The sequence below is a fragment of the Micropterus dolomieu genome, linkage group LG21, assembly GCF_021292245.1.
Source record: "Micropterus dolomieu isolate WLL.071019.BEF.003 ecotype Adirondacks linkage group LG21, ASM2129224v1, whole genome shotgun sequence".
NCBI classification, from domain to species: Eukaryota; Metazoa; Chordata; class Actinopteri; order Centrarchiformes; family Centrarchidae; genus Micropterus; species Micropterus dolomieu.
Window position 1 is genome coordinate 27,068,420 of NC_060170.1, and position 26,316 is coordinate 27,094,735.

Consider the following 26,316-nt stretch of genomic DNA (forward strand, 5'->3'; position numbering starts at 1 on the left):
TCTATGATGCTATTTACAGAAGCCCAACAGTTCCCACCAAGAGCAAGCACTAGGCGACAGAGGCAAGGAAAAACTTCCTTTTAAGAGGCAGAAACCTCGAGCAGAACCATGGCTCAGGGTGGGCGGCCATCTGCCTCGACCGGTTGGGGTGAAGGAGAGAGAGAGAGAGAGAGAGAGGGCAGGAGAGGAACAGGGAGAAAAAGAGAGGGATGGAAGGAAAGAGAGAGGAGAGGGAGGCAGCCTACACAATATACACACAGAGGTACAGACAGTAAAGGTGATGTTGCTATAGACTAAATGAAAAATGGTACAGATATTTATAGTAGCGTTAATGGTAACAGTCGTAATGTTAATGATTATAATAACAATAATAACAATAGGACTAGTAACAATAGTTGTTGTAGCAGAGGGTGTCGAGCAGGTACACGGGGGAAGCAGGTGACCCGCAGCCACAGATCCAGACTCCACAGCTCCAGAGCCAGAAACCCTGCAGGAAGTGATAGGAGGAGAGAGGAGAGGGACAAGAAAGCACAAGACTACCAGAAAGGGGAGAAGTTGTGTTAGTAACATGCAATAATGGGATGAGGTTGCATACAGAGGGAGAGAAAGTAGAGGAGAGAGGAGCTCAGTGCATTATAGGAAATCCCCCGGCAGTCTAGGCCTATAGCAGCATAACTAAGGGATGGTTCAGGACTCACCTGAGCCAGCCCTAACTATAAGCTTTATCAAAGAGGAAAGTCTTAAGCCTACTCTTAAATGTGGAGATGGTGTCTGCCTCCTGTTATGGTGTTTTTCAACAGAAGTGTCAAGTAAATTGTAGTTCACTACACTCAATGATAATCGGATTTTACATTATAATGACACACAATTTTTTGTAGAATATAAATGTGTTGAATGGAAAAGATAGTAGTTTCCATGCAAAGCAATAGATTTAACTGACTTTATATTCCTGCTGTATGTAATAATCATCCTTATATCAGAGCTACGTACCACGTACTGCTGGATACAGATTGGTACACAGAGAAACGATCCTTGAGATCCTTGATTTGGAAATTCTTGTACCACATACTGTACATCATTTTAAAGTGTTTAATAACTGGAAAATTCATTAAACAGGTTGACCAAGTTCTCCCAGGACACTACAACACCTTTGGTGCAAAGCGGCTTCACCGGATTGCATCCACATATATCAGCAGAGCTGGAACATGCCCTGCAAAATTCTCCACCTTTGCCTGGAGTACTCTGGCTGGGGTGGCGCTGCGGGCAAGTAATCCACGGAGTGCCTGCTAATGAGAGGGGATCATGTAGCTGGAAGAAGCACAAGTGCACAAACAAAAATGTTCATGGAGGACATGAAAGAGGGTGAGGAGGGGAGACACCCGTCATTTATCTGTAACTAGATGTAAACTTGTTAATTTACTTAAGTAATCCAACAAGAATCATATAATTGCCAAACTTTGTGTAAAATGTCCCTATTGGGTTACATAAGTCAATAATCAGCATCATAAGCATACAATATAAAGTATTTATTATTGTGATTTTGTTCTATACTAATGAATATGTATTTCTTGGATTGAATATTATTACATGTATGTTTTTTATACTTTAAGCAAATGTGAAGTTGCAATAGCACAACAATGGTACAATTCTGCACTGCAAACAGAAAGCATGGAGCTTTGGTTTCTCCTCTGAGGCATTTGAAACAGTCAGTATGGCCATAGTATTTCTCTATGCATTTTACAATGCTCAGTGAAGACTCAGTGTCGACTACCTCCTATGTTTGTAACTGTACTTTGTACTATTGACCAATTTAAGGCATTGCTATCGACAATAAAGCCTCTGTTCTACCTGCCTTTCTTGATAATTCTACAAGACAGACAAGTGCAGCTTCTATATGAAATTTCATCTTCAGTCGTTCACAAATGATGGTATCTCCTTTGGGATTTGCTGCTGGAAGGCATAGAATGTGATCCATCATTTGCTCAAAGTGCAAAGTACTTTACTGATCTAACAGAAACGTCTCCCACTGCAGGAAAAAGTGTACATGGTGGAAAAAAACAAAATTGTCCCTGAGACTATCTTTGTAATATACTATACAGAATTTAAATAAAGTGGGGTATATTACAGATTTACATGTAATATTTCTAACAGATTAAAAGATTACATATCATGTGGATGTGTGAAGAATAAGAGTCAGTTCTGAATTCAAAAACATTTATTATAATTAATGTTATATTATTTAGACATGAGATTTCCACATTTCTCATTTAATGTTTGCGTTCTAGGACGGCGTACATGCAGAACACAAAGCCTGCGAAACTTGCAAGGTTATAACATTCAATGTTACTTGTTCGAAATAGTTTAAGATCTGCACATCATCTGTTAACATTATAATCAGGTATTGATATAGCTGCATTTATAACAAAATCAATAATGTAACAAAAGACAAATAGAGGAGGTTTATTTGTTAACTTATAAAAATTAATCTACAGTAACAAATGCTGTTGTCCAAACATTTGACAGTTTTAATTCTTAGTAAAAATGGTTGCCCGAGTTCTGAGCCCCAAGGTGGAAACTGTTACCAAAGTAAAAGCCACAGTAAACAACAAAGACAGAGAAGAAGAGGCTTGACTGCACTGACAGAGACACTGACTCTCCTGCATGATTTGTTTTCACATGAAAGAACTAACTGCTGTTAACAGTTGTCTAAATGATAATAACTTATAAATAACAAAAACAGGTGGCAAACAAGCCATTTTACTCTTGATCACTCATGATCTAATGGTTGACTCTGGTTTCATGTAAGTACTCAGTTTAATTTAAAGTTGCCTAGAATGCAGCCACCATAAAATTATTTCTAAGAAATGTTTCAGTGTTGCATAATATTTGATAGATGAATGTTTCACATTTTATTGGAAATAATCTGGAACCACTTATGATGAACTCTCTTACTGCAGTGAGGCAGTGTAGCAGAATAATAAGTATGGCTTGGGTTTTCAATAATGCTTTGGTTAATTTCAGTTTGTTCTAGGGTTCTGTTTGTAAGGATCGATTATTGTGCAGATAAATGTGTAAAAATTAAGACCAGAGCACAGATTCTTACCCTGAAGAGATCACAGTAATAACCAGTACAGTAAGTATGAGCACTTGCATAAAATTAAGCTTTCACCAGATTCATTGTTGAAATGCTCTCAAGTAGTTTAACATTTTAAGTCAAATCATGCAAAAAAGCTAAATGGTGCATAGTAATTTTTAGCAGAACCACAATGGTGATGATCATCTGTTGTATTAATATTAGATACGTACACTTAAGTAGATCACAGTACAGGCAACAGACATCAACCCTTCCCTCCACACTCAACGGTTTCTAAAATTCGAAAAAACTGATTATACCTTATGTTCATCTTGCATGTTCGACCTGCCACATGCTCATTGGCTTTCATAGCATAAACACCGCAAACCTTTATTTATAAAATACAGATAGGATTGAACATCCAGTCGAAATAGTGCTAGTGCATTGATAGAGATGACCTTGAAACAATGTTTGAGTGGCCAGGATGGCTGATGCAGAGGACAAAACCAAAAAAATGATCTGGTTTCTGAATTAGATTCCAGGGACAGACAGTGGGCCCTGTGTGGCGTGTTTATCGGAGCAAGTCCTTAGCTCATAGGATAACTTTCTCCCAAGCAGCATGGCCATAATTTCTCAAAGTAAGCAAAGTACCTCCCATTTAGTTTTGGACCATCTTCAAAATTGTGGCAACCCAGAAAAGTACAGTCGCCTGCAGTGATTGTCACCTGTCTTTTGTGTTAGAAGACATTCCAGTTTGCCCCAGGAGGGTCTTCCATGATCAATCCTCCACCAGGAGGCAGGCTAGAGGCAGCTTATCCTCCTCAGGGCTGTGCTTGTGGCCTAGCAGGTTGCCTGAGGTTGGTTCACATATGTTAAGCCAGTTAAACCATGGTATAATGAGCACAGTTGCCTTTAGGCCAGCATAAAATGTCTGTCAGGCAGGACAAGTTCACACCTGACTTTGAAGCCAGTTGCGAGGATCAAGTCTGGCCCTGAGGTTCCTGAGGCTGCGTCGAGCTGGGGAGGGCCTTGAGAAGGGGGCTCCCTCAGATGACTCGGGGCTGTGGCTGCCCTCACTGTTGCTGGAGCTGTTGCTAGAGGTGGAGCTGGAACAGGAGAGCGTGGTCTGTGTGCTGCGTTGTGACTGAGGTGAACGTGAGGAGATGGGGAGTGGGGTGAGCAGCGAGGAAGGAGGAGGCTGGCAGGGGCATTGGAAGGTCCCACCTCCTCCATACCCCCGCCCTCGAAGGGTGCTGAGCTTAGCATCCAGCGACAGAGTGCGTGGCCTCACACGGGAAGGAGAAGATGACAAGAGAGAGAAGTTTGAAGAAGGCTCGGGCCAGCCACGGTGGTGAGAGCAGGGACTGGTGCTGCAGTGGCTGTCGCTGTCTGAGGTCAGGCTTGTATCTGAGGACAGCAGAGCCGTCTGTGGGCAGCGATGAGGGCTCACAGGGCTCCGGGGCAGTCGATGAGGGGAGGAGGGGCTGTGGCCAGAAATGCGAGAGGTACAGGGACGGGGGCGGCCAACGCTTTTGAGGTTGTTCTCCTCAAACACAGACATCCAGGTGGGGGAGGTGCCCAGCTGGCTGCGGAGCTCCAGCTCCTGCATCCTCCGAGCCAAGATGTCTGACACAGTGCTGCTGAGGTCATCAGATGACTCAATAACTGTAGGAGAGATGCAGCAAAACCTATCATTATACTGCTGTATACTGAGGTTAGACCTGTTTTTTAAAAAGGATTTTAAGGTGACATATTTAAATAATTGTTTGTCTTAAATCTGAGATTTTAGTTTTTTAGAAATCACATTTCTACCATTTGACTTGGTGATATAGTCATAACTTCTTAACTATAACTTTTTCTTAAATTCTTAAGACAGGCATTAGGATAGTTTTAATGCAAAATTAAGGAATATTTTTTGTTACATTTGGATTTTGGATGGATTTACAGACATGTTTGCAGTTTATGAAATATTTTTTGTTTTTTTAATATATATGAGTTTATGAGGACAAATTGCAGACAAATTAGTGTTCAGATCTTCTGTTTGTCTAGTAATGCATTGTAAAAGACTTAAACTCCGTAAAACATGTCTTGATGATTATTCATTTATGATGATGAAACATAACGAGCCTGTCCTGTTTTGCAGTATCTACTCATTATTGGCCAGATGAGGATAATCTTGGATTTGCAGTAAATCCTGGACTGCAAAATTTCTTTATATTTCTTTCTTTATATTTTCTACTTACTATGGTTATTGTTATGCACAAATACACCAAAGCAAATTCTTTGTATGTGTAAACCTACTTGCCAATAACCTGAATCTGATTTACCACAACACAATTTATATAGCCCTACTCCTTTTACTTCACCTGTCGTTGTAATAGGATGAGAGCAGAGCACGAATCTCAGCAGACACAGCGTTATCCTGCAGCAGAAGACCCTCACAGGAGGGTGTGGCAAGTGGGGCTGCCAGGGTAAGGGTTAGGAAAACCAAGTGGGAGATTGCCAAGAAAGATGGGGTGGCGTGAATAGGATGTGTGCAACAGGTGGAAGAGTTTTTATGTGTTTTGATGATCATGACCAAAAACAATAAGGGTTGATGCGTGTTTATGAAAGAAATGAATGTTAAGGTGTGATGAGAGAACAAAAAAGATTTGTTCAAGGATAAAGATAATTCACCCGTTAAAAATGAATGGTGAACGTTGAGGAACAACGTGGCGTTGGTCATGAATAATGAATGAGGACACAAGGAAATAATAAAGAAGGACAAAAGAGACAAAGCCAAGGAGTGATGGATTCAGGACACACAAGGACAATTTAAAAGGACAAACAGAGACAGAGAAACAAAGGACAGAGAGTGAGTCAGCGTGTCAAAGATAAGACCCATTCTATCTACAGTACAGAGAAGTAAAGCAGAGTGTGAGTTTGAGATATTGGAGAGGAAATTTAATTGACAGCATCTCTCATGCACATGGACCCAAGGAATTAAAGCTACACGCAGTCACATGCAATTCAGCCACAGTGCTTTCTTTCCCTGCTTTCCCTTTTATCTTTTTTCTACTTATTTTTTCAGCTATAAGTGACCACAAATGTTTTTTGATTGCATATCCACAGTGATTTAAATCAGGGTCTTACCCATTTCATGATAGAGTGAGCCCTGTTTTGGTGTGACAGGAGCCGGTTTCCTTGGTGATGGCAGTTCAATTTTCATTAAGTCATCACAGCACTGCTTCCACTGGCCTGTGTTGAAGACAAATTGTCTGTTTCAACGCACCATTCAGCAGATACAGAAGTATATGTCCTTGAAATGGAAGCAGCTATGGGTGCCATATTGGTGTATATCACACACACTTCCTGTGTTACAGCATAACAAGTACTTACTCATGTCATAGAAATGTTGCCAAAAGGCCTCCATCCACTGGTGTGTGTCCTCGCGGCTGTCTGCTGTCAGTGTGTGCGTGACCTCCTCTCCTCCGTACTGGTTACTAATACAGATATTCTGAACTTTACTGTGAGGGTCTTTCTCCGACGCACGTATTCTGGTCTCCTGAAACACAGGAGCAACAAAGAATACAATCACTGCCACAAAATGACTACAATCATGAATCAATGAATGCCAGGAGTCCTGAATGAAGAAAATTATGTGCTGCAACAAGTGATCATTATGGCAATTGTAATTGTAAATCCCTGCTGAAAATAAGCCATCACTAATAAAGCCACTAATTAGCCATCTTCCCAGCCATTTCCCTTCAGCACTTATCCAACAAAAGGTGCAGACTCCCAATTCCCACCTCCTCGTTCCACTCCAAATATGTCTAGACCGTTTATCACCACTAGATGGCAGTGTTGTTCCATTTGTCACACTGCTCTCCTTCCTCTGTTGGAGAGACAGATAAGTGACGAACAAAGGATCATACAGAGCTGATCTGTTCTGACTGACTTGGCTTTAGGTCAGCTGTGAGCTGAGGGTCAGAGGCTACAAAAGACCGAATGAGTCACTATGGAAGGAATGAGAAGCCCCATAGGCATCAACTGTCTGACAGACACAGGAAATAAGATGATCAAGAACCTGACTGGCTGACTGACTGTTCTTCTCTTTAGTGTCTGGAGAAACGGAGGAGGGATGGGAGAAATATGATTCCTGATTGGGTGGGGCTGACCGCTGTGTCTTGTCTTATGTTTGCAAATGCTCAAGAAGATACAGAACAGATTTTAATTTAACAGACATGCCCGTTTTTTTCTAGCCTTGCTTAACATTTAAACAGTTACACCTGAAGGCTCAGCAATAGAACCACAGTTTTCTACTTTTGGCTTCTGAGGAACTCTACTGGGGCAACAAAGTACCTTGCTCAAGGGCACCTTAACTGAAGTTACTGAGAGAAGAAGTCATTTCTTATGTACTTTTTTGGCTCAGAGTCTACCAGTTGGCTCAAGATTCAAACTGGCAGCAATCCACAAGCCCACTTCCTTACCATCTAGGCTACCAATGCCTAAGGCATTACCAACTACACAACTGTATGGGTTCTGTAAGGCTGGATCAACCTGTGGAGATTGAGTGTTTCTTCATTTTTATGTGATTCCTTTGCTGACCTTGTTGATGGCAATGGTGAAAGCTGGCTCAACATTAGCCTCCACATCTTCTTGTCGGTGGTAGCAGAAAAGGCTTGTTCCTTTTAAAACAGCGTACACTTTTGTCCAACCCTGAGGGTCACCTCCCAACTGCTGCGAGGTAGAGAAAATGATCAGTTAAGTGTAGAGTAGGGAAAGGAACACAAAGAGAGATGGCAACATAAGAAGGAGAGGAGAGAAGTGGAGGAGGAGAAAAGGGCAGAAATAAACAAGGAAAAAAAATTTAACTAGGGAAACCCTTGTGGGGAATTGTGTCACACACACAGCTGCCTACTTACCTTAACTTTTAAACATCCACTCATCATCTGCTGGGTCATACAGTGAGGCTGAGCTGCGAGGCGGCAACACATACTGCCATAGAGTGGCAGCCAATAAGAACACTCTTCTACATGGAGAGAGACATGGATGGGCAAAAGTAAACACCATTAATAAATAAAAATATCCCCAAAAGACATTCAAAATTCCACACAAACAGGTATAGTCCTATGCATCCACACACACACACACACACACACACACACACACACACACACACACACACACACACACATTCCCCCATGTCAAACTGCCCCTCTTTAACACACAAAACAAGGCGCAGGGGTGTAAAAGACTGACAGCTGCAGGGAGTGTCATGAAGTGCAGCAATGAAACTTTACAGCAGGCTGAAGGGCCAATGAATAAAACACTAGGGGCCTGTCTGTCTGAGGCTCTGGGCCCTTGTTAGCCCACATTATTACAGCTTTACACAGGAGTCACCTCACTAGCACAGTCATTATTACTGTGACCTTGACAATGGCTGTCTGTCAGAGGACGGCGCAGGAGAGAGGAAGGGGAGGAAGGAGGGGAGGAGTGGGGAAGACGCACAGTACTCTCAGTTTAAGGGAAAATATTAGAATGCAGGGAGGAGAAGTGACACATCGATGAGTGGGAGAAGGACAAAAAAATGACAGATGGCTGATTTGGCAGAGAAAAGAGAAAGATGCTGAGGAGACAGATTGATGAAGGCTGCCACTCACCGTTGCCTGAGATGGTGAGGTCATGCGTGCGAAAGCTGTCCTGGACGTGTAACAGTGACAGGGTGGTATGAGCTAAAAGGTGGTACTTAGGGCCCCTGTCAACACACACGAGAGGGGATAGAGATTTATTCTGTTTGAATATGCATGTTTATAGTGGAAAAAATATTCCTATCAATAAATATGCCTACCTGTACTGTTTGAAATATGTTATATGTCTCTATTCAATATGTATAAAATGTAAACTAGCTATTTTTAAATAGTAAACTCACGGTACAGAGGGGACTGGCAGCAGAAGTGGAGCTGCCCCTCCGTTGCTAACAGGACTACATGGTCCAGGCTCCATGGCTGCCCGGAGCTTCTTCCCCGCTGATCGCCCCAGCGAGGAGCTCAGTTTACTGGCTAGTTTCCTTGGCGTGCTTCCTGCTGAGTAGTCGTCCTCTGAGCAGCAGCTGTACAACTCAACACGCAGCTCAAAACCTGGCCTGGCTTCATTACTGCGAACAGATACACACACACACACACATGATGAACACGACAATATCAATGTCACTCACAGGCTGTATGTGAGCATGTGTTTTGTTATAGGGCAGACAAGTGACTTACAATACGATGGTGTTGTCAAAGCAAATATCGGTGAGTGTCCGGTCCACTATCACCATGTCTGTGTCAAAGATCTCTCCTCCCAGCTGCAGCAGGCAGAACACTGCACACCGATGAAGCTCTACAAAGGATAAAGTGGAAAGGCAGAACAAAAGAGAAAAATAAAAATGTGAAATGCCACATTTATGAGACATCTCAACAGCTTTCATTCAGTTGCATCACTTGAAAACTCATTTTCAGCTACAAAACAGTGTCACCAGCTAACAAAGTGCTGAGGCCAGCGGCTAAAGAGGGCATATGCATAGTTCCACCTGTCTGACAAGCACTTCTACTGTTGTTACTTTCAGTTCAGCAATCTCAATGGCCAGCTGTGCTCAGAATTCCTATGAAGAATTATTTGCTGGTTTGTGGTTGAAACTAAAGCACAATGGTCTTTAATGTTCAGTAGCCAAAGAGAGATGGATAACAACTCTTACCATTCTATACACATTTAAAAGAAACTATCTAAGGGAATACACATGCATTGTAAACAGGCTTTTTAGGCATGCTTCATTACGATTTAGGGTAATTTGGTGAATCTTTGTGCCAAAACGCAACACCATCATAGCCATAACAGTGAAAAATATACACTGATCAGCCATATCACTACGACCACCTGCCTAATATTGTCTAGGTCCCACTTTTGCAGCCCTAACCCATTGATGAATGGACTCCACTAGACCTCTGAAGGTGTGCTGTGGTATCTGGAACCAATACATTAGCAGCAGATCCTTTAAGTTGCGAGGTGGGGCCTCCATTTATCAGACATGATTGTCCAGCACATCCTACAGTTGCTCGATTGGATTCTAGGGAATTTGGAGGCCAGTGAACACCTTGAACTTGTTGTGTTCCTAAAACCATTCCTGAACAATTTTTTCCTTTGTGGCAGGGCGAATTATCGTGCTGAAAGAGACCCCTGCCATCTGGGAATACCGTTTCCATGAAAGGGTGTACATGGTCTGTTTACTGGTTTCCACTTATTATTTATTTATTTACCATTCTCTATTTCTCTATTTCAGTGCTCCTCAGACTATGTCATATTGTATATACTGTATACCAATACACCTACCTCAGGCCATAAGGTCATAGGTCTTATTTTTTCCAGCATCCTTTGCACTATGCTCCATCACACTGTGTACATGTGTACATGTATGTGTATGTGTACCTGTATATCATATCCACCTTCAACATGTACATAATGAGAATAGTTTACTCTTGCATCCTTTGCACTCTGATTACTACACTATTTGTCAATATGTCTATATTGTTTTGTTCATAGTGTGTATATTAGTGTTGTCTACTCTGTAGTTTGTGTCTGATTTTATTTTATTATATTATTATTTTATTATTGTATAAGTACATCGTGAGCAATGTACAATCCTGAGTCAAATTCCTCGTATGTGTACAAATATCTGGCAATAAAACTGATTCTGATTCTGATTCTGACAAAGCTTGGGTAGGTTGTATGTGTCAAAGTAACATCCACATGAATGGCAGCACCCAAGGTTTCCCATTGCAACATTGCCCAAAGCATCACACTGCCTCCGTCAGCTTGCCTACTTCCCACAGTGCAACCTGGTGCCATGTGTTCCAATAGGAAGGGACGCACACACACCCGGTCATCCACGTGATTTAAAAGAAAACGTGATTCATCAGACGAGGCCACCATCTTCGATTGCTCTGTGATCCAGTTCTGATGTTCACGTGCCCATTGTAGGTGCTTTCGGCAGTGGACAGGGGTCAACATGGGCACCCTGACTGGTCTGCAGCTAACTGCGAGGCACTGTGTGTTCTGACATCGTTCTATCAGAACCAGCATGTTTAACCTCCAGTACCTCGTCTGTTGGATCGGACCACATGGGCCAACTTTCTCTCCCCACGTGCATTAATGATGCACCATGACCCTGTCACTGTTTTTCCTTCCTTGGACCACGTTTGATAGGTACTGACCACTGCAGACTGGGAACACCTCACACAAGCTGCAGTTTTGGAGATGCTCTGACCCAGTCGTCCAGCCATCGCAATAATAAATAATAAAGTCGCTCAAATCCTTCCGCTTGCCCATTTTTCCTGATTTTAACACATCAACTTTGAGGGCAAAATGTTTACTTGCTGCTTAATATATCTTACACACTGATAGGTACCATGGTAACGGGACAATCAGTGTTATTCACTTCACCTGTCACAGGTCATAATGTTATGGCTCATCAGTGTATATAAGAAAGAGTAACTTTTGTATCATTGTTTTCGTATAAATAGTGTGACCCATGATGGTACTATCTTCTATTGTGTGTTTTTCTTCTTCTTCTTCTTCTTCTACTACATAACCAAATCCAATCATTTTGCCACTTCTCAAATTCAAGGTTACAACTGAAAAGGCTGAGAGAGAGGCTGTCTGCTCCTCCTTATGTACTTGCCGGTCTACCGCACATTGACACTTAATATTCATACCTATTATTCCAAGTATGAGCTCAACACTTAAACACTTTAAATATGATGGACACATGAGAGAGGAACTTGCTTTTCTCCTCCTTGCCTCCGGGGCTCAGTTTATGTCTCAGTGTGCTTAATGACCTTGACTAACAGCCTCATTAAGCTTTGTTAAGAGGCTACTACCTGTCTCTTGAGTTCATTTATATGCACAGGTCATACAGATTAATTCCATTCAAGTTGCCTTCTGAGAGAATGAGCACTGCGACTGCACGAGGGTTAACTACATTGACTCTATAAAAAGGAGGTGGGATAACAAGAAGTCATATAAAGATTATCACTGTTATATTTTCAGTGCACCAATGAATTCTGAAATGCCATAAAAACATTTAAATATGATCTAGTTCACAAAAATATTCCACAGGACAAAATAATCAGGGAGTTCCTTAAGTGCACAACAGATTTCATTTGTTTTCATTATTAGTAGGGCAGTATTCTCTACCCTACTAACAATGACCCAGTTCAGCGCCCGTGTGTTGCTGCTTCTCAGAGCCAAGAGGCAAAGCCAGCAGGACTGAACAGTGGGTCAGGTTGTGCTGCCAGGAGTTTCTCACTTCCAAAAAAAAAAATCAGTTCCCGTAAAATAACAGAGATATCTGGTAAAGCTGGAACACATTGTAATGATCAGTTCCAGTAACTGTGCTATGGACCCTTCATAGAGTAAATAAAATGCAGTTAGCATATCTTTAAAATTGGAAACAAAAAGTCCATCAGTGTTTCCCCCCTCTAGCTAACAATAAAAGGTGATTTTTCTTCTTTAGTCATGAGGAATCCCATGCTCACCGCTGTGATCAGACATAGCTTTCACAGACATTCAACATCTTTGCATTAGCCATTTCATAACTGTGTGAAGCCACACACCTCTTCCCTCAGAGGCAAATCATTAATAAATCCTAAAGGCATAAATCATTAATAACACATCAATAAACGTCTTCACACACATACAGAGTTGGCTCCTCACCTCCTTTGTTCTTGAAGTACTCGGTGTCTTTCCACATGAGAGGGATTCGAAGATCTGTAACGACAACAGACAGGGGATTAGACTGCAAAAATGTTAATCACCCTTACTGTCTGTACTGATATGTGTGTATCAGTATGTGTGCCTCACTAAAGTATCAAATTACTGACTATGTGTGTGTAGGTGTGTGCGTGCGTGTGTGTGTGTCTGCATGCGTGCGTATGTAGCATGCTCTCCAGCTGGGGATCAGACATCCAGTAACGCTCCCATAAATATCTACCCACAAACGCACACACGCTCACAGTCTCACATCTCACATATATTACATATCACACATTACATATCACATACATATTACTTTCTCATCATCCTTTTAAAAACAAACAAACCAGAACAGCTTAAAAAATAAACCCTTTCACCCCTGTTGTCTTTCTCCCTGGTGTGAATGATCTCTCTGCAGTGTGTCTGCCATACAGAGCAGCTCCGACTGCTCTCTCTCATATTGCATTAGGCAGCATCTACAAGTTCACCTCAGTCAATAAGGAGAGAGTAAAACATCACTATTAGAGAGAGAGGAAGCTGGATCAGTCTTGCTGCTGCATTAAATCCTAAAACCAAAGCAATCACCAAGATTCTATTCCCCTCACATATTGCTTGGTCCATTTCCAAATCTCTAACAATAAATACGATAACTTGCTTGCTTCTCACAAATTCTCCACAAAATGTTCTCATTTGTTCTCTGTAATGTTTAATGTCTCCTAAAAACACACACATCAAACATTCAGACATGGTTTTACTTGCCTGAGATGGCCACTTTTCCTTTGCACGGAAGTCTGTCGTCCATCGGCCCTGCATCCGATGACCTCCGCGTGACCTTCTGCATGACTTGAGCCTCTTTCATCCTCTGCAGCTCAGACATGTAGGCCATGATACGAGTGCTACAGGTCTGCAGGCTCTTTGCCGCTTCCAACGCCTGGTCTTTCTGGGAGCAGGCGGCCAGCAGCTTGCAGGCCCCATCGCGCATCCGGATCTCATGGTCAATCTTCTTCTGGATGTCGCTGTCCTGCAAGGGACAAGAGATGGTGGAGGAGAATACAGGGAAAAAGAGAGAGTGTAAGGGAAATTATGTATAATGACACATTTGAAAGAATCTTGTCTTAGGCAAAAGGAGGAAGACATTTAGAAATGTACAAGGGGTGAACTGAGGGAGGTGGAAAACAGGGATGGCTTCTCTAACAGATGCAAATAAGGGCATTTGGGCCCCTCTGAGAAAAGAAAAAGACATCAAGAAAATGTAAGTCTGCAGTAGATTAAATGTCTTTTGTGGATACATTATTGAGGTGTGTCTCTGAAAGCACTCAGTAGTCTGTGGTCATTAGTTTATGTGGACATGGACAATATTCAAACACATGGCCTTCTGCCCTCTTACTGATGAGCCCACCCCCCATTAAGCAGACACGTGGATGCTGAATCATTTAGTGCAAACGTTCATTACACACACACACACACACACACACACACACACACACACACACACACACACACACACACACACAGAGGGAACAACACATCTTAAGTGAGAGAATAAAGAATCAAGCTGTCACGCATTGCAGCCTGCAGCCCAAATGACAGACCCCAGACACACAAATGTAGATATACACGCAGCAATTACGATCCACTGTCCCTTTCCTCAATCTTTCTCGAATGGAAAAAAAAAAGGTTTAACTAAATTTAACCTGGCTTATCTAGAGCAAGAAAGACATCCAGACTGTGATTTAAAAGACTCTGTACACACACCCGCACTGTGGAGTGAACACATGCACGCACAGTCACAAACCCAAAGACGTGTAGACAGTAAAGGTTCCTCGGTCCAAAATTGTCTGGCTCTGCTACTGGTGATGCTGTCCAGAGTTTAAACAAATCTCTAAGCCCCTCTTCACTCTGTCAACAGTGCAAAAAATATTGCATACATGAACTTAAAACAGTGCACAGTGAGGGAAAGAACTAACATATGAGGTAAGAGGCATGAGAGAGGACAACGGGACCCAGGCATCAAACAAAGACCAAGCAAAAGCAAAGTCGGGTTGACCTTGAGTGTTAGCGCCAGTGCTCTTTTTCAAGCCAAAACACCTTTGAATCATGCATTTGCACATCAATTGCTTCAATCCAGGGAATATCGACCAGTAAGGTCGCCTTTAAAGAACTGGTTAAACAAATTAGGAAAACATTTACTTTGCGTTTATAATGAATGAACGAACAAATGGCATGCAACACCTGCCCGACTACTTGAGTATGTGTATGTGAAAGGGTGTGTGTTGGTCCTCTTCAGCAATACATTAACAAGCTCACACTTTCCCCACAAATAATCTCTAATATTCCCTTTGCCCTTCTTATCCCACCCCTCTCTCTGCCTGATAAATGCACTTTCTCCTCCTCTACTCTGAAATTTCTCATTTATCTTCCCTCTCTCTCTGCCTGATTGTCATGAATTTTTTATATTTTTGATTTAAGCTTTTATACTTTCACTGCTCATTTTCTTCCGCTTTCTCTCACACTCAATCCGTTCCACTTCACTGTCCTGAATTGGCTTTTCTTTCTTCTCCTGCATACCCCCTTTTACCTTTCTACCTGTCTCTGTGTTAGCACGAGTGCCATACTTTATTCAACAGAGGAGCAGTGGGAGAGGAATTAATGTGGTTTGGACATTAAAGTCCACATTTGGACACAGATCCTCTCTTGGATGCATGCAGTGCACTTCAAAATGAGGTTTCTGATTAACCACTGTATTGGAAAAACTAACTCGCTTCTTGGGACAGAACCACACTTGCTCTGCATGGTAGTGAAAGCTGTAAATAACAGATCCTACTACTCTGTCTCTAAAAAACCAAACCATCAAACCAATAAAACACTGTCAGTAATAGTCTGACATGCATTACAGAATCACTTTTTTTTTTACTTTTACACAGTACAACATTCAAAGGGACAGAGGTGTTTCTCCTCAGAAACACTGCCAGAGCAAAGAATTATCAGACAAAATGAGAGAATGGGTGAGTGTATTTCTGCTGATCAAGATAATGATCAGTTTAGAGTCGTGTACAATTTACACCGTGGATGTTGAACACAATGCAGCTACGGAAGAAACCCTGTCATTAAAATAAACACTTTATCTGAATGAAAAGCAATTATAGTACTCTTGACTGTGAAAGAAAGGAGTCCAAATTACAGCAACAGCATAAACATAGATATAATTTAACTACTGGATGTCTACAGGGTACAAGTGGAGAATTCAATTTCTCAGGTCAAGTGTTTATGAGAGTTGAGTGGTTTACTGAGTTTGTGTCATTTTAACTGAGAAAGGGAGAACAAGAGAGGAGGAAGATTCACATTCAAGCCTGCATTTATGTTTTTTTATGCAGCGAATACTTAACAGATAATTTATGAGACATCCTTAAAATAGAGTAGGAGAATAACACATGTATATTTCCTTGATCATCAGTTTTACAAAAATGAGCACAAGGTTTGAAATGCCTGTGCCTAGACAACAAACTTCTTGTCCGCTGTTTCTACATAATCGACATCGTCCTGCTTCCAGGGAAGACAGATAATATTCACTGTCAGCACTGAATATTATCTGAAGTGGGACTTTAAAGGTGATTTGATAAATCTATTATTTAATCAATCACAACTTTGATGATCAATTAATCGTTGAACCAATTCATCAAATATCATTAACATTTGTAAAGAAAAAAGAATAAGCTTCTCAAATGTGAAGATCTACTGTTTTTCTCTCTCTCAAAAAATAAACAACTGAATACAACACTCTGGACTTGATAGAAATTGTTATTGGCATTTTATAGATCAAGCTATTGTTGTTGTTGAAAAAAATGAATGATATAATATTCTATCAGAACAAAACCATTAGTGGTAAGTGATAAACATAAACAAACAAGGGGAAATAGAAATTTGTGCTGAGGATAAAGAGAGAAACGAGAGAAAGCCCAGCTCAAGCTGTGTCCAAATGTCCTTGTCAATGGTGGCACAGCAAACCATGCTGCATGCACCACTGAGCCGGAGGCTAGCCAGCCAGTTTTGAAGGAACGCACACACACACATATAGTACACACACACATACACAGAGTAAAGGAGCTGTCACTACAGTCCAGTTCTGTACAGCGGGTCTTAGAGTGTCCCGCTAGGAGGAGGTCCTGTATTTATAGCCGCTAAATTAACAGGCTTCTCCTTCTGGGGATTTCAGAATAGAAGATGAGCAGCCTAGATCTAACTCTAATCCACGTCTGGCTGTATGTCAGGCTAACAACAGTACAACAAAATGACATAAAGACTCACAGACAGGGAAGTAAGAGATAAACACACCAAACAACACAGGCTTACACACATGCAACAACAAGCAGGACAAATGTCTAAGGTGGATAAACTAATTTTCTTTTTTAAATAATTTAACAAATGCTCACAGGCACACAAATAGAACCATACAAATAAACAAGTTGTCACAGTTATTCTCTCACACAGTCTCTTCAGAGTAGCAGGTGTTAGACCAGTGGGCACTGCCAGAGAGGCTGCCTGCCTGTGATGGTGGCAGTGTGGACAGCAGCCAGATAGAGGGTGAAGCAAGGGTGTATGGGCGACAGGGATGCAGCGCATCAAGCAGTGACACATAGGCGAGGTGGTTCTGTCAAAGAAAACAAGGGGGGACTTGAGGAAAGGAGAAGAGAGGATGGGAGAGTGAAAAGAAAGGAGGAGATATGAATTGACAGGGCAAAAGGTCTGGGTGGAGTGTGAGAGGCAGTTGAGAGAAAAAAAAGAGATAAGAAAGGAAACTGCAAGTGGGAGAAAAGAAAGAGAAAGTACTGAATGTCAAGAGACAAGCAGGGTATAGGGGGAGGGGATGAGGAGGGAGGGATGGTGAGGATGACACGCAACAGGAAGGCAGATCAAGGTGCTGGAGAAGAGAAGACAAGACTGATGGGAAAAACACAGAGTGGTGGCAAAAGGGAGGTGGCAATCAGGAAATTAAGAGAAAGAGATTTGAAATAGAAAGAGAGGTGGTGGGTTCAATATGAGCAAATCTGTTGCCGAGTTAATGAAGCATGAAGCTCTGTAAATGAGCAGGCGTGGAAATAATTGGGAGAGATAGTGTGTCTTTGTCTGAGAAGAAAAAAATATAAGTGTGTCTCTCCAAAACTTGACAGTTGTACTAATGACTAAAGACAGAATATGTCATAATACAACTTAAAGAGAGTTATGATGGAATTTGGATCAATTGAATACTACGTTTTCGTAGATGATAAAGCCGGTTAGCCATTAATTGTAGGACTGGTGGTTCAATTCCTGAGCACATATTGAAGTCCTTGAGCACGACAACCAGTGTGTGTATAAAAAAGTCAAATCATTGTAAAGAATAATGTAATGAAAAATATAAATACATCCAATAAATCTATTTTTTTTTTCAATAGACACAGCAATAGTTAAACAACATTAGCTTCAAACTATCTTGAAAGCATCACTGTGTGGCCAACACAGCATATGCATAATGCCAGTGTAACCTTTCAGCAGGTCATTTTATGCCCCAGTAGATACCAGATGGTCATTTCCTCCATCACCTCTCTGTCCCCGTCTGGCTGTGTGTGTTGATCCTCACTTGTGTCTGTGGGTGTGATCTGAGAGACACTAACACATACACCTACACAAACATACGCATGCTGGTTGGGGATTTGACGCCACTGCAGATGGTGTGTAATGGGTTGTTTACGATGTGTTGTTCCGCATGAATAAGCTTTCCTGTTCAGATCACTGACCCTTGACCTCTGACCTCTATCCCTGAGCAGACCAGGTGACTGCAGTTACAGCATGGGGTTTAACACAGAAATGAGTATTATATTCATCAAGAAACAACACAGCTTTCTTTGTACAGCAGAACCATATTTAAAAAAAACAACACTAAATTGTGTTTAAATTTCTGAACAAAATTATCAAATTTTAAAATGCTGCAACAAATTTTAGAGCTGAAAATAGAACGCATATTTTTATTTCATTTCATTGTAATGGCAATCTCTTCTGTTGTCTGAAATATCTTAACAACTACTGGATGGACTGTCATGAAATTTGGTAAAGACATTTTTGTCCCCCTCAGGATGAATTGTAATCACTTTGCTGATCCCCTGACTTTTCATATACAGCCATCATCAAGTCATATTTTCAATTTGTTCACTACTTTGGTTTATGACTAAATACTATGCAAAACTATAATGACTAATGTTAGCATGCTAATGCGCTAAACTAAAATGGTGAACATGCAAACATTACATGTAAGCATTTTCATTGTTAGTATGTTAGCCTGCTGACATTAGCATTCAGCACAAATCACTGCTGTGCCAAAGTACAGCCTCACAGAGCATAGAGCAGCTAGCATGGCTGTAGAGCTGTACTCTTGTTAGATTATACCAGTTCAGACCTAGCACGAGTCTTTACTGCAGCACTAGCATATACTTAATAATATGCTGTACATATGAAACATTTAGCATCAATATCGAGGAATCATCCCCATGCTCCCAGGTTCCTATGAGCATCTCCTGATACAAATTAACATTGTATTTGGCTTATTTTACAGTTCTAAATTGCAAAAGAACTTAAGGGAGATGGACGTTTCAATGCAGTTTGAATGTCACCGTGGAGATACCAATGTCATTAAAACTAACTTGCCTGCAAATGTAAGGCCGTGGGTTTCAAGGAGTATAATATCAGTAAAAAAGCTGTTGGTGGGCGATATCGATATACTGACCCAGGGAAACACACATTGAACATTTGGCCTAAGGAAAAAAACATTGCTCAGAACTTTAAAAGGTCTGTGGTCAGTGGATGAATTGTCTTTTTGCTCATCGTCCTCTGTAAGGAGGTCAGAGGTCGTGAAGCGGACTGCTATAATTGTGATGCAATCTGCATCCTCCAGTTAAAGGCTGGCTTCTCTAACCACTTTAAAACCGTGCCATCTTTGCTGACTCTGAAGTTGTTTTCTTTGTGGACAGACTAGACACCACGGCTGACTGGCACAAGACAAAAGCTGGATGGACAGACAGAGTGAAAGAAGCTGATGGAAAAGTGAGAAGCAACAGGACAACAGTGGAGAAAAACAACAGCAAGACTAAAACACACTCAGATAAAAAGACTAAAGTCTTGGTAACTCATTCATACACACAAAAACAGACAAGCAAACACACAAGCTCACACAGTCAAAAGAACATGCACAATCTGTCAGTCTTCACAGCCTCTGACATGAAGGCTGACACAAATGTGCTCTGTCTCTATTTCTCACACACACACACACACACACACACACACACACACACACACACAACCAAGAACTGCAAATTCCTGACCACTCCCATAAGTTGGGACTTCACTGACCAAACTGCTGGCTTTCAATTAGCCAACCACAACTATGTGCCTCGCCTTCCTCTCCACCCTCTTCCGCTACTTTCCCTCATGCTCACCCTCTTCCTCTCTCACACCCAGAGCTGCAGTTAATGATGGAGGGAGCAGTTGAGAGTGCAAAAGATAAATGAAGAGAGAGAGAGAAAGAGAGAGAGAAAAAAAATCAATGGAAAGTTAGCTGAGAGGGTTAGAGTATGGGAGAAAATGAAATGTGATAAAGAAGATGCAAGTAGAATATAGGGAGAGAGGGAATAATGAAGAATGGATGAGATGGAGTGGGGAGTGAATAGCTGGGATGGTGGAGGAGGAAGTCACATTAGCAGACTGTGAGTAACACACAACACATGTCACTATCATACGCATGCCCACAGACACATATCAAAGCATACATATGTGCAATGATTTACAGAACACATAGCCTGGAGTCAGATTAGAAGAAAACAGACAACAATCCCAAACAAAAACCCAAACCACCCAAAACCACCCAACAATGATCCAATTCACCAAACAACATCCCTACAGTGTTTCAGACCCCAGCTGCTACTGGGAAGCGAGGGCACAACAAAAGTGAAGGGAACTGGTTGGGTACTGGTCATGGAAGACAGAGAGGAGGGGGGAGAGAAACAGTAACCGGGTGGAGTGTTTGCATTTGCTTTTTACGACAGCTAAGCTGGCTACAAAGCAGTCCAAGTCTGTTCATTGCCAGGACACACTTACAAGACACACACCCAGGGCCCTCTCATATGGCAAAATGTGCCTGTGTACCTCAGTCTAGGCGCCAACATGCTGATGTCATTATTGAGGTGATTGCTATAGAGTTTCAACGGTGGACCAAATCGCCCTTATAGCTGGAACACTGCAAACTCTCCCCCCTCCCGACAGCTTATGCGTTCAATTATTTGCTGACAATAGACACCGTTTCAGCTTTGCTTGAATGGAAAACTTTGTGTATCCGTGAGTGCTTGTCTACATGTGCTTGTGTGTGCGAGCTTGTGTCCAAATGACTTTGTAGCCAGCTGTTCTCACACAAAGGCAGTGTGTTTCAATGCAGCTGGGTCCCAGAACACATGGGGTGGAGTCGGAGCATTAAGTGCTAAAGAGAGAAATAATATGCGTGTGTCTGTGTCCTTAATCGTGTTTTATGTGCATGCAGGAGGTGACAGGATCTGCCTATGTATGCAAACAAGTGCACACAAGTGGATCAATGCATAGTCGTTCGTGTGTGCACTTTGCACGTGCAAGTGCATTCTTTTTTGGCTGCTGGCCCTAAGGAAAGCAACAGTGGACTGAATTTCAAGCTATAAAACAAATTTGTTTAGAGCTACGAGCGAGCACAGGGAGCTTAGCATCTGCCAAGCACTGATCACTTCAGCAATTTATAGGCACACTAAAGCTTGATGGCTCTTACACGGCTATGCACACTCAGCCTAATACACCAGGTCTGCATTATCATATAGTAGCACAGTGGGAGCTGGGAGAAGCAGCAGGCTGGCAAACCAAACTGCAGAGTCATTTGAAGGTAATGCATAGGTGATAGAAACAGAAAGTGTGTAAACACTTGTGTTAGTATATCTACTGTATGACTGTGTGTGGTCTGTCAGCATATGACGAACAGGCCTGGAGTATAGATTTATGATATGCTCTATACAGGTTCCAGACCAGATTCATAAATAACCTTGAGCTGGGGAAAATGCTTACATTCAACCTACAGGGTAGTTTATTATGAGTAAGAACGGCACAAACACACTAACAGCAGGACCCCCTCTTGATCCCCATCCATTTCACCAGAAGGAACAAACTGGACTGCATACAAAACACAAAATAATGTTCAGATATAATAAACTGGATTGTAAATCCTCTCTGACTTATAAAGCAGAATCTAAAAGTACAACAAAATGTAATGTTCTCTTCAAGGATCCAAACAAACCATAAAAGGTTTGAATTGCTGCTCATACAACTTACTTGCAAGAAATGTAATAATTGTATTCTTGAGCAGTTCTGGCATAGTTTTGTATGTTTCACAGCTTTTTAAAAAACATATTTTTGGGGGCATTTTTTGCCTTTATTGGATGAATGGGGAGCCCTCTCCCTCTTTCGTACCATGGAAATGGGGAGGTGACAAGTAGCAAAGGGCCACTGGTCGGATTCGGAAGGTAAGGTCTCAGTCTTGTACATGGGGTGCACACTCTATCAGGTGAGCTAAACCATGCCCCATGTTTCACAGCTCTAAAGTGAAGAAAACACGATCCACAGCTCCTGGTGAGGAGCGAGACAGAGAAGGGACAAGAGTTGTCACCAAGGAGCTTCCTTTTCCAATCAAACAGAAATGGAGAACCCCTAATGAGAGTAATTGGCAGACTGCACTGCAAAAGGCAATTAATGACACACACACACACACACACACAGAGTGTTGTGCACTGTAGGCCTAAAACACAGCTACTGACTGTTATACAAGTTGATAAGTGATTAGCCAGACTTTCCTGTAAGCCTGAGAGAGAGTGGAGGGTTTAGGAAAAGAACTGGTATGAAGCAGGTCCTCCTAAGCCCCTGATCAAAGACTGTTGTCAGTGAGTGGGGAGATAGAGTGAAGGGGATTTCATGACATTAAAAGATACACATGAGGTAAAAAGGCACTGATGTGACATTTTTAACCAATTTGTTCTGTAAGTTTTCACATGTCGTTACAGCCTGTTCTTTTTCTAACACGTCAAATTTATGTTTGAAGAGAGGTGTTAGTCTGTGAACGGATCTTGGCTGTGTCCCTTATCGCTTACACTGATATGGCAGTGAGGGGGTTGGGTGGACTGTCACGTGGCACAATACTTTCTCTTAAAAGAAGAAAAAAATTAATTTGACTCTCCCAAGAACCTCAGTGTGTGTGCAAGTGTCATGTTGACTGACAGCTCTCTCAGTGTGACATGTTACTTCGCACCTCGGATAAGCATGGGGGAGGAGGCACAGGGAGGAGTAGGACACCATGACAGGCCTTGGATTTGATCTCTGCCATGTGTCTAGGCTGGCCAGCTGAACTTTTTCCAGTCTTTGCCTGACTGGTCAAGTGTATCACACGACTTTATTGTATATTTTAGAGGAGTCCTCATACAGCATGGATAAATGAGCAATACATTTTAATGAAATGCTATTGGTACCCTAGTGTTTGCTCATAGCATCCTATTCTTCTGCAAACATTCCAAATTCATTTGGAGCACGCTGGTGTGATTAACATCAACAATTCCCATGCTGCAAACAAAGAAAAGACAAAAACAAGAGTCAACGTGAATGTCTACAGAACAAACATTTTGACAAAACAGACTCCTTTCGTATCTATTTTCTTTTTCATGTCAGTAATTACTTAGGTGTTTTTCTTTTTTTTTACAATGAAACCCTTCAATCATGCAATTAGATGGAAACATGTTCAATTCACAAGATGTATGAGAATGATGTGATCGAGTGTGTGAGTGTTGTTGGAGTGGGAATATAGGGACAGACAAATGGCGGATGAGGAACGGCTAAAGGGACAAAGGGAGGGTGAAGAGGGCAAGAGGTCACAGTGCTGCAGTTTCCCGAAGGAGAGTGACATCCCTGCTGGGCCCCGTACCATTAAGCTTCTTTTCATTCTCAGTGGGGTGAGGGGTGGCAAGTTATCTCACTACCACAAGCCCATCCTAACATTTGCTGTGCAACACACTGGAACACATTTCTAAAGCTCTCATTAGTTGACTTTTGCAAATAAGCCCCCCCCCCCCCCCCCCCCCCCCCCCCCCCCACTCTTTTAACAGCCTGACACAATTTCAGTGACACACACAATGCTCGCCTCAGTAATCCTAGGCTTTCCTACTTGTCTGAATCAGGATGAGGAAATCGGGGCTAATTAGCTCAGCCGGCCTAACTAGCATTTAAGCCTGCCAAACTCTCCTCCCTCTTGTCTTTTACCTCTGCTCCCTACACTACAGACACACATGCAGAGGTGCAGATAAGCGCAAAGCATGTGGGGCTAAGACCATATTAATGCAGCTAAATCTGAAAATGCATTATTCTTTTCAGTTTAAGCCTTCTATTCACAATCAAAAGCACTCTTTAAACTGGGTACAACACTTGCAGTGTAGCATGGATGGGCAAAACAGAGCTTTTATAAAATCCTAACATATGATTGTCATTTAACTTAAAACATAAACAATCGCATATGTCCTACACCTCTGCTAACCATATGGGTTTGCTGTTTACCTGCTGCCATTAAACTGAGACTTAAAATGGATTTTTCTTTGTCTGTTTTGGCATTTAAGTTTGGACTTTGAATAACATTTTTATAATTTTCCTAAACATTTAAGTTTGAATGGGAAACTCATCCCATACAGATGTGCTCAGCTTATTTTAATTAAGTTGAATAATTTGCAGTGATAGCTTGTCATGCCAATAGTTTTTTGGCTGGCAGCATCACTAGCAAGTTATTTCTACCCTGTAAGCACACAGATGGTCAAAATATATATTCATACTGTGTGTGTCCACTATTCTCTCTAGTTATCTTCTCTCCACTCTCCCAGATTACTCCACAATTGAATTATGCTCATTGCAACTTGGGCCATATAGAGGTAAAAGTAATCAGACAATGTTGTTTACAGCTTCTTAATCAATAATGGGATATTGCAATCTATGTAAATATAGTCATTTTCTCTGTCTCTTTCTTATATTCGGTGTGCTGTCTGTGAGCCCCTTTTCTAGCCAAGAGCTCTGGAGTTGAAGCTGCTTTTATCACTCTCTATTATTCATCACTGTTGCTACTGTTGCCTTATTTAGAGTATATGGCCACATGTGTATATATAATCACATGTGCTGCCCCCACGTGAGATCTGTTAGAGGGGAGGTGAGGTTATTGCTAGTCATGGAGGTGTATACGACAGAGAGAGACAACAAGGCAGCACATCCTCTGTGATGAAGCTGTGTGTATCTATGTAGAATGTGTGTCCTTGAAGCACTATCAACCAGCGAGAGCCCAGAAGGGATTATAATATTCATGAAGCTGCAGGACTTATGAGCTGAGTTAAAGCAAAGCCAGATATGACTAAACTGCCCTCTGCCCTTAGGGTGAAATGACCAAGAAAGGGACAGACGAGGCACAGCTGGAGGGTGCGTCTGTGTGTTAATGTGTTAATGTGTGTGGGTGAGTGGGGGGATTGTAGCTTATGCGCTAATGAAAGCCACTTATCACTCAAATGTAACAGTTTCAATCAATAAAGTCTATCTTATTTTATTTAAAAAAAATACAGGATTCATATCCTCAATTGGTCAGCAACCAGATGACACACTGGGAAGCATTGTGGTATGCAATTAATTAATGGCTGCTTATGAACAGAGGAATTTTACTATCTCAGGATAATAAAAGTAGTATTTGTTTCACTGCTGTGATTAATGACAGTCATTTCAATGTCATAGGGAACACATGTAAGGTGAGATCCACTCACAGTCCCTGAGTCTGTCACTTTGGTTCCACCCTTCTGCCCCTTTACAGCACATACAGCCTGCTCTGGTTACTAATGTCCACATTAACGATTGGAGTCTGTGTGTGTTGTGCATACGTGTGTGTATACAAGCATGTATGCCAGTTCAGTGCAAGACAGACAGACAAATGAGTTGGAGAAGGCGAGGAGGTGGATAAGAGCAACTGAGATTGAGAAGCGAAAAGAACAAGAGAGGGAATATAATTAAATGCAGAATGTGTCTGTGAGTGTCTCTTATCTCTACCCTCCAGAACATCTCTAACAGATTGGGAGATCTACATTTACATGCACGCACACAAACTAGTGGAACACTTAAAACTTGTACACCCTCATTTACTCCACCACTTATCCACACACCAACACCGCACAAACAGACACCAGTTGTACATAATATTTACTCAGCTCCAACAGAACAATGAACAGCCTTTATCTACTGACATGAAAATGTACCAAAAGCTGGCTGAGATGAACGAAGCTAGTCTGAATCTCACATGGACTAACACTACAATTCAGAGTGAACCACATTTGTCTTTCCTGCTTATGTGCTGTGAGGGAATTAGTACAAAGCAT

At 41.7% G+C, this 26,316-nt stretch overlaps 2 protein-coding genes across 6 annotated transcripts in view; one reads left to right on the forward strand and one right to left on the reverse strand.

Moving 5' to 3' along the window:
• mblac2 (metallo-beta-lactamase domain containing 2) overlaps window positions 1-1,852 on the forward strand; it is a 5,208-nt gene extending 3,356 nt beyond the window's left edge. Inside the window, exon 3 of the mRNA XM_046035364.1 lies at window positions 1,117-1,852. Within this exon, the coding sequence (XP_045891320.1) occupies window positions 1,117-1,290 (174 nt within the window). The 3' untranslated portion in view covers window positions 1,291-1,852. The remainder of the gene's footprint in view (window positions 1-1,116) is intronic.
• Window positions 1,853-2,200: 348 nt separating this feature from the next.
• Window positions 2,201-26,316, reverse strand: part of rtkna (rhotekin a) — a 58,369-nt gene continuing 34,253 nt past the window's right edge. For 3 of the 5 annotated variants that reach the window (XM_046035427.1, XM_046035429.1, XM_046035430.1), the window contains exons 2-11: window positions 13,604-13,865; window positions 12,806-12,859; window positions 9,319-9,436; window positions 8,985-9,209; window positions 8,716-8,810; window positions 7,978-8,084; window positions 7,661-7,792; window positions 6,452-6,617; window positions 6,206-6,310; window positions 2,201-4,738 (exon numbers count right to left, since the gene is read on the reverse strand). In XM_046035427.1, the coding sequence (XP_045891383.1) occupies window positions 4,023-4,738; window positions 6,206-6,310; window positions 6,452-6,617; window positions 7,661-7,792; window positions 7,978-8,084; window positions 8,716-8,810; window positions 8,985-9,209; window positions 9,319-9,436; window positions 12,806-12,859; window positions 13,604-13,865 (1,980 nt within the window). In that variant the 3' untranslated portion in view covers window positions 2,201-4,022. Of the gene's footprint in view, window positions 4,739-4,996; window positions 5,537-6,205; window positions 6,311-6,451; window positions 6,618-7,660; window positions 7,793-7,977; window positions 8,085-8,715; window positions 8,811-8,984; window positions 9,210-9,318; window positions 9,437-12,805; window positions 12,860-13,603; window positions 13,866-26,316 lie in introns of those variants that run through there. The other 2 variants (XM_046035428.1, XM_046035431.1) reach the window with 2 other exon arrangements.